This window comes from Oncorhynchus clarkii, chromosome 3 (assembly GCF_045791955.1).
Source record: "Oncorhynchus clarkii lewisi isolate Uvic-CL-2024 chromosome 3, UVic_Ocla_1.0, whole genome shotgun sequence".
Lineage (NCBI taxonomy): Eukaryota > Metazoa > Chordata > Actinopteri > Salmoniformes > Salmonidae > Oncorhynchus > Oncorhynchus clarkii.
Window position 1 is genome coordinate 16,918,679 of NC_092149.1, and position 9,221 is coordinate 16,927,899.

The 9,221-nt window shown below is 46.0% G+C and overlaps 1 protein-coding gene across 1 annotated transcript in view; it reads left to right on the forward strand.

The window, feature by feature from the left end:
* The window catches only part of LOC139384949 (ETS domain-containing transcription factor ERF-like), an 85,442-nt gene that overhangs the window by 13,459 nt on the left and 62,762 nt on the right, over window positions 1-9,221 (forward strand). The window contains exon 4 of the mRNA XM_071129896.1: window positions 5,746-6,336. Within this exon, the coding sequence (XP_070985997.1) occupies window positions 5,746-6,336 (591 nt within the window). The remainder of the gene's footprint in view (window positions 1-5,745; window positions 6,337-9,221) is intronic.

Genomic DNA, 9,221 nt, shown 5'->3' on the forward strand with positions numbered 1-9,221 from the left:
GAGGGTGGGAGGATGTGTTGTGTTGTGCTGGGTCGGTGCTCTGCACAGGGATAGGAAGTGTGTTGTGTTGTGCTGGGTCGGTGCTCTACACAGGGATAGGATGTGTGTTGTGTTGTGCTGGGTCGGTGCTCTACACAGGGATAGGATGTGTGTTGTGTTGTGCTGGGTAGGTGCTCTGCACAGGGATAGGGTGTGTGTTGTGTTGTGCTGGGTAGGTGCTCTGCACAGGGATAGGGTGTGTGTGAGTGTGTGTATGATGAAATAACGTTGAGTGAGTTCATGCATTATGGAGGGAGCAGGCGGGTGACAGAGAGCGGCTGAATGGGAATGGCTGCCTGCCATGCACTAAGAGTTCAGGGCTAATCTCACTGTGCTGCTCTGACATTACCATAGATCTACATTACCACATATCCACTTATCTACATTACCATCGTCATCATTACCATAGATTTACATGACCACAAAACTACATTACCATAGCTCTACATTACCATAGATCTACATTACCAAAGATCTACATTACCCCATATCTACATTACCATAGTCAACATTACCATAGATTTACATGGCCACATATCAACATTACCATAGATCTACATTACCACACATCTACATTACCATAGATCTACATTACCACATATACATTACCATAGAACCACATTATCATTGTCAACATTACCATAGATTTACATGACCACATATCTACATTGCCATAGCTCTACATTACCATACATCTACATTACCAAAGATCTACATTACCACATATCTACGTTACCCCATATCTACATTACCATAGCCAACATTACCATAGATTTACATGGCCACATATCTACATTACCATAGCTCTACATTACCATAGATCTACATCACCATAGATCTACATTACCACACATCTACATTACCATAGATCTACATCACCACATATATACATTACCATAGATCCACATTACCATAGATCTACATTGCCACACATCTACATTACCATAGATCTACATTACCACATATATACATTACCATAGATCTACATTACCGTAGATCTACATTACCAGTCTCACCCTAAAAGGCAATATACAGTGGGGCAAAAAAGTATTTAGTCAGCCACCAATTGTGCAAGTTCTCCCACTTAAAAAGATGAGAGAGGCCTGTAATTTTCATTATAGGTACACTTCAACTATGACATACAAAATGATTTGAAAAAATCCAGAAAATCACATTGTAGGATTTTTTATGAATTTATTTGCAAATTATGGTGGAAAATAAGTATTTGGTCACCTACAAACAAGCAAGATTTCTGGCTCTCACAGACCTGTAACTTCTTCTTTAAGAGGCTCCTCTGTCCTCCACTCGTTACCTGTATTAATGGCACCTGTTTGAACTTGTTATCAGTATAAAAGACACCTGTCCACAACCTCAAACAGTCACACTCCAAACTCCACTATGGCCAAGACCAAAGAGCTGTCAAAGGACACCAGAAACAAAATTGTAGACCTGCACCAGGCTGGGAAGACTGAATCTGCAATAGGTAAGCAGCTTGGTTTGAAGAAATCAACTGTGGGAGCAATTATTAGGAAATGGAAGACATACAAGACAACTGATAATCTCCCTCGATCTGGGCTCCACGCAAGATCTCACCCCGTGGGGTCAAAATGATCACAAGAACGGTGAGCAAAAATCCCAGAACCACACGGGGGGACCTAGTGAATGACCTGCAGAGAGCTGGGACCAAAGTAACAAAGCCTACCATCAGTAACACACTACGCCGCCAGGGACTCAAATCCTGCAGTGCCAGACGTGTCCCCCTGCTTAAGCCAGTACATGTCCAGGCCCGTCTGAAGTTTGCTAGAGAGCATTTGGATGATCCAGAAGAAGATTGGGAGAATGTCATATAGTCAGATGAAACCAAAATATAACTTTTTGGTAAAAACTCAACTTGTCGTGTTTGGAGGACAAAGAATGCTGAGGTGCATCCAAAGAACACCATACCTACTGTGAAGCATGGGGGTGGAAACATCATACTTTGGAGCTGTTTTTCTGCAAAGGGACCAGGACAACTGATCCGTGTAAAGGAAAGAATGAATGGGGCCATGTATCGTGAGATTTTGAGTGAAAACCTCCTTCCATCAGCAAGGGCATTGAAGATTAAACGTCGCTGGGTCTTTCAGCATGACAATGATCCCAAACACACCGCCCGGGCAACGAAGGAGTGGCTTCGTAAGAAGCATTTCAAGGTCCTGGAGTGGCCTAGCCAGTCTCCAGATTTCAACCCCATAGAAAATCTTTGGAGGGAGTTGAAAGTCCTTGTTTCCCAGCAACAGCCCCAAAACATCACTGCTCTAGAGGAGATCTGCATGGAGGAATGGGCCAAAATACCAGCAACAGTGTGTGAAAACCTTGTGAAGACTTACAGAAAACGTTTGACCTCTGTCATTGCCAACAAAGGGTATATAACAAAGTATTGAGATAAACTTTTGTTATTGACCAAATACTTATTTTCCAACATAATTTGGAAATAAATTCATAAAAAATCCTACAATGTGATTTTCTGGATTTCTTTCTCATTTTGTCTGTCATAGTTGAAGTGTACCTATGATGAAAATTACAGGCCTCTCTCATATTTTTAAATGGGAGAACTTGCACAATTGGTGGCTGACTAAATACTTTTTTGCCCCACTGTATGTGTTATTCAGATATTATATTATGCATACCAAATATATATTGCATACATATACAGTCGTCAGGCTATTTGATAGGTACAGTAGATGATGGAGTTTTGATAGAGTGTTGTTTGTTTTGAAGGTGGAGGGAGTTTGAGTTTTAGAGAGTTGGAGACATCAGACGTGTGGGTACAGATATGGGTGAAGAGACTTGTGTGTGTCTGTGTCTGAACTGGCAGGGTGAACTGAAGTTTACTCAGGTCAGGAAGACACACGACTACTGGTCTGTGTGCATGACTGGATGTAACCAGCTGTGTGTGTGTGTGTGTGTGTGTGTGTGTGTGTGTGTGTGTGTGTGTGTGTGTGTGTGTTTGGCCTCACTCCAGTGCATCAATAAACCAGAGCGTAGTTTGAGAGCCAGTGAGTGATGTTTAACTACTGTTCCTCAAGGAACCCCGCAGCACTTTCAGGCACCACAAGGGGGCCACAAGCCAGGGGATCTGGGGAGACAGTGACCAGTACAGGGGAGGGAGGGCCAGCACACAGGAGAGACCCGTATTTGGGTTCATAGAGGTTTTTTCTTTCTTCCTTCTCATTGTATTTCACCCTGCCCTCTATTCATATGCCAACTTTCCTTTACCCTCTTTCTTTCACTCTTGAATTTTTCACCTCCCCTTTTTTCTTTGCCCTCTCAACTTCTTACTCATTTATCCTACTCTCTGCAGGTCTCTCTCCCTCTCTCTCTCTCTCCCTCTCTCTCTCTGCAGGTCTCTCTCCCTCTCTCTCTCTCTCCCTCTCTCTCTCTCTCTCTCTCCCCCTCTCTCTCTCTGCAGGTCTCTCTCCCTCTCTCTCTCTCCCCCTCTCTCTCTCTGCAGGTCTCTCTCCCTCTCTCTCACTCTCCCTCTCTCTCTCCCTCTCTCTCTCTCTCTCTCTCTCTCCCCCTCTCTCTCTCTGCAGGTCTCTCTCCCTCTCTCTCTCTCCCCCTCTCTCTCTCTGCAGGTCTCTCTCCCTCTCGCTCTCTCTCCCTCTCTCTCTCTGCAGGTCTCTCTCCCTCTCTCTCTCTCTCTCCCTCTCTCTCTCTCTCTCTCTCTCTCTCTCTCTCTCTTTCTGTCTCTCAGTAGTCTGTCTCTCAGTAGTCTTTCTCTCTCTCTCTCTCTCTCCCTCTCTCTCTCTCTCTGTCTCTCTCTCTCTCTCTCTCTCTCTCTCTCTGTCTCTCTCTCTCTCTCTCTCTCTCTCTCTCTTTCTGTCTCTCAGTAGTCTGTCTCTCAGTAGTCTGTTCCCTTAGCGACCGTTTCCAAGGTGCCCATTCCCAAGGGCTGTGGGAGGGGTTCTGGGATGTCAGGCATGCATAACTATACACCTGTAATCCCTGCAGCTCTCTCTCCTCCTTCCTCTCTATTCTATCATTCTTCCTCTTTCTTTCTTTCTTTCTTTTTTATAGTATTATTATTTGCCACTACTTCAACCTACCCTTTTTTAACTATCTTGACAGAATGGAATCAGTATCAGTAGTAAAATCCCTCCAATTTGTCTGAAAATAGAAAATTGCTTTATTGCTACAACCAGACTTGTAATGTTTTTAATGTCTTTTCAATAGGTGTTGGGAGGGAGGACAGGTGAAATGGTTTCTATTCACAATGTACAGAACCGATACATCTGCACCTTGTTTAAAAGGTCATTTGTCAAACCTGACATTTTGTGCCCTTACCTAAAGGTGGGCTCAATAACCCTCGCTTTCTGACCCATTGTTTTATCTAGTTGTGTTCTAGTATAAAGTTGTCTCATAACAACTTGTTTTCAATAAAAAGTGATCTGCTCTTCTCCAACCTCAGTCAGTGTAACACTTAATGATGTTGAAGGACAGCTGCCTCATCCGAACCAAGCCTGTTGCACTTCAACTTGCATGTCTGTGTGTGTTGGTGGGCATAGTTCTGACGCCATGCTGAGGGTCGGGGTTGCTTGGTGATGGGGTCGGCGTCTGTAGAAATGTGAGGGTTAACAGGGAGTGTGTGTATGGAGGGAGGAAGTTTTCACTCAGCGTTGGTTGTCGCCCCTCTGTTCTCCTTTTGTTCCTCTGACATTCCTCCATTTTGTTATTGTGTTGCGGAGGATTGGACCAAACGAGGCCCCACAGCAACACCCCCACTTCCACACCCCCTGACATGTTCAAATCTCTCTCTCTTTCTCTGCGCGCTTTCGCTCGCTCTCTTGCTCTCTTTCAGTCTGTCATTCTTTCTCTCAGGGACTTGCTCAATTAACTTAGAGGGACATTTTTGTTCCCTTGATTTTCTCAACCTAGGTCTAGACAGACACCAGAATAGGGCTGTATTAGGTCTAGACAGACACCAGAGCAGGGCTGTATTAGGTCTAGACAGACACCAGAACAGGGCTGTATTAGGTCTAGACAGACACCAGAACAGGTGCCCCTTACTCTCTCTATCTCTATCTCTCTTTATCTTTCTATCTCTATCTCTCTTTCTCTTTCTGTTTCTCTCTCTCTCTCTCTCTCTCTCTCTCTCTCTCTCTATTGATCTAGTCATAGGTTTCTCAGACTCTCTCAGTACTGGCCCCGCTCTAATCAATACAGATAATTGTCTGCTCTCTCTCTCTCTCTCTCTCTCTCTCTCTCTCTCTCTCTCTCTCTCTCTCTCTCTCTATGCCAAACATAGACCGCTCCCTCCTCCTCCTCTCTCTCTCTCTCTTTTTTTATCAATGAACCCTGGTCTTCCCTCATTCCCACCCCCTCTACCCCTCGATCGGGGATTCCCTCCCCTAATGACAGTAGATAACCTGCTTTTTTAACCGATTTTCCCCTCCCTCCCTCTCCCTCTTTCATTGATTACCGTGAGAGTTTGCCCTGCCGGCCCCTCCTGCCCTACAGATGTTAACTATATGGTGGTATTGTGGTTTTACTCCGGTGGATCCATTTGGACCGTGTCTGTGTGGGTTGGGTTGCTCACCATGGTCCTCTGGCAGGTCTCAGTCAGACCAGTGACCCCACTGTAACAAGAATACAATCTGCCATGTTCTACCCAGTCCTATTGATGATGATCGTCACCTAGAAGAGATCTCAGTATCTTCATGCTCTCAGGCCATACTTTAGAGCACGATGTCGAACTCATTTTGCCCGGGGGGCGCATTCCTTCTTCAACGAGGTCTGGAGGGCCGCATTGCTTCTTAAACGAGGTCTGGAGGGCCGCATTGCTTCTTCAACGAGGTCTGGAGGGCCGCATTGCTTCTTCAACAAGGTCTGGAGGGGCGCATTCCTTCTTCAACGAGGTCTGGAGGGCCGCATTGCTTCTTCAACGAGGTCTGGAGAGCCGCATTGCTTCTTCAACGAGGTCTGGAGGGCCGCATTGCTTCTTCAACGAGGTCTGGAGGGCCGCATTGCTTCTTCAACGAGGTCTGGAGAGCCGCATTGCTTCTTCAACGAGGTCTGGAGGGCCGCATTGCTTCTTCAACGAGGTCTGGAGGGCCGCATTGCTTCTTCAACGAGGTCTGGAGGGCCGCATTGCTTCTTCAACGAGGTCTGGAGGGCCGCATTGCTTCTTCAACGAGGTCTGGAGGGCCGCATTGCTTCTTCAACGAGGTCTGGAGGGCCGCATTGCTTCTTCAACGAGGTCTGGAGGGCCGCATTCCTTCTTCAACGAGGTCTGGAGAGCCGCATTGCTTCTTCAACGAGGTCTGGAGGGCCGCACTGAAAATGTGTTATTTCCTCGCTGTCAAAATGTGCTAAATGTTTTCCTGTATCCATAGTTGTTGGAATGTTCAACGCTCCCTGACTGTCCAGCTTCCATTTGGGTGATTATTAGTGAGCTGGACAGTCAGGTATGAGTGTAGGTCCATGATCATTTCTACAGTTTGGATTTGTTTTTACTCCTTTGATATTATATTATATCTTAGATGTTGTTTTACTCAAACCACCAGCGGACCAGATTGGACCCCTCGCACCATGTGTTTGACACAACCCTGCCTCAGAGGTCCCGATGGCCAGAGATTGGTCCTATAATAATAACATTGTATTCAGGAATTTTACTTTCAGAATTTTGGCTTCCCAACTTGAACACATGTTGGGAAGTCACTACTAACTGATGAATCATTCACAAATACTTGTGAAAAAGAGTTATATGCATATATGCCCCCCCACCCCCCCCCCACCCCACCCCCACACACACACCGAATAAACTAGTGCATGTTGAATAACACCTCCATCCACTAGACAGATACCAGAGCAGGGCTGTATTAGGTCTAGACAGACACCAGAGCAGGGCTGTATTAGGTCTAGACAGACACCAGAACAGGGCTGTATTAGGTCTAAACAGACACCAGAGCAGGGCTGTATTAGGTCTAGACAGACACCAGAGCAGGGCTGTATTAGGTCTAGACAGACACCAGAACAGGGCTGTATTAGGTCTAGACAGACACCAGAACAGGGCTGTATTAGGTCTAGACAGATACCAGAGCAGGGCTGTATTAGGTCTAGACAGACACCAGAGCAGGGCTGTATTAGGTCTAGACAGACACCAGAACAGGGCTGTATTAGGTCTAGACAGACACCAGAACAGGGCTGTATTAGGTCTAGACAGACACCAGAGCAGGGCTGTATTAGGTCTAGACAGACACCAGAACAGGGCTGTATTAGGTCTAGACAGACACCAGAACAGGTCTAGACAGACACCAGAACAGGGCTGTATTAGGTCTAGACAGACACCAGAGCAGGGCTGTATTAGGTTTAGACAGACACCAGAGCAGGGCTGTATTAGGTCTAGACAGATACCAGAGCAGGGCTGTATTAGGTCTAGACAGATACCAGAGCAGGGCTGTATTAGGTCTAGACAGACACCAGAACAGGGCTGTATTAGGTCTAGACAGACACCAGAACAGGGCTGTATTAGGTCTAGACAGACACCAGAGCAGGGCTGTATTAGGTCTAGACAGATACCAGAGCAGGGCTGTATTAGGTCTAGACAGACACCAGAACAGGGCTGTATTAGGTCTAGACAGATACCAGAGCAGGGCTGTATTAGGTCTAGACAGACACCAGAGCAGGTTTAGACAGACACCAGAACAGGTCTAGACAGACACCAGAACAGGTCTAGACAGACACCAGAACAGGGCTGTATTAGGTCTAGACAGATACCAGAGCAGGGCTGTATTAGGTCTAGACAGACACCAGAACAGGGCTGTATTAGGTCTAGACAGACACCAGAGCAGGTTTAGACAGACACCAGAACAGGTCTAGACAGACACCAGAACAGGGCTGTATTAGGTCTAGACAGACACCAGAACAGGTCTAGACAGACACCAGAACAGGGCTATATTAGGTCTAGACAGACACCAGAGCAGGGCTGTATTAGGTTTAGACAGACACCAGAGCAGGGCTGTATTAGGTCTAGACAGATACCAGAGCAGGGCTGTATTAGGTCTAGACAGATACCAGAGCAGGGCTGTATTAGGTCTAGACAGACACCAGAACAGGGCTGTATTAGGTCTAGACAGACACCAGAACAGGGCTGTATTAGGTCTAGACAGACACCAGAGCAGGGCTGTATTAGGTCTAGACAGATACCAGAGCAGGGCTGTATTAGGTCTAGACAGACACCAGAACAGGGCTGTATTAGGTCTAGACAGACACCAGAACAGGGCTGTATTAGGTCTAGACAGATACCAGAGCAGGGCTGTATTAGGTCTAGACAGACACCAGAGCAGGGCTGTATTAGGTCTAGACAGACACCAGAACAGGGCTGTATTAGGTCTAGACAGACACCAGAACAGGGCTGTATTAGGTCAAGACAGACACCAGAACAGGTCTAGACAGACACCAGAGCAGGGCTTTATTAGGTCTAGACAGACACCAGAACAGGTCTAGACAGACACCAGAACAGGTCTAGACAGACACCAGAACAGGTCTAGACAGACACCAGAACAGGACTGTATTAGGTCTAGACAGACACCAGAACAGGTCTAGACAGACACCAGAGCAGGGCTGTATTAGGTCTAGACAGACACCAGAACTATCACGTCGTCATATGGAGGAGACCAAGGCGCAGTGTGGTAAGCGTACATACTTATTTTATTAAAGAAAGAACACTGAATAAAACTAACCGTGAAGCAAATATGAGTAGTGCAGACAGGCAACTAAACATAGAATAAGAACCCACAAATACCCTAGACAAATGGCTACCTAAATATGGTCCCCAATCAGAGACAACGATAAACAGCTGCCTCTGATTGAGAACCAATCTAGGCAACCATAGACATATAAACACCTGGACTACAAAAACCCCTAGACATACAAAACCCCTAGACATACAAAAACCCCTAGACATACAAAACCCCTAGACATACAAAACCCCTAGACATACAAAAACCCCTAGACATACAAAACCCCTAGACATACAAAACCCCTAGACATACCAAAACCCCTAGACATACAAAACCCCTAGACATACAAAACCCCTAGACATACAAAAACCCCTAGACATACAAAAACCCCTAGACATACAAAACCCCTACAAAACCCCTAGACATACAAAACCCCTAGACATACAAAACCCCTAGACATAC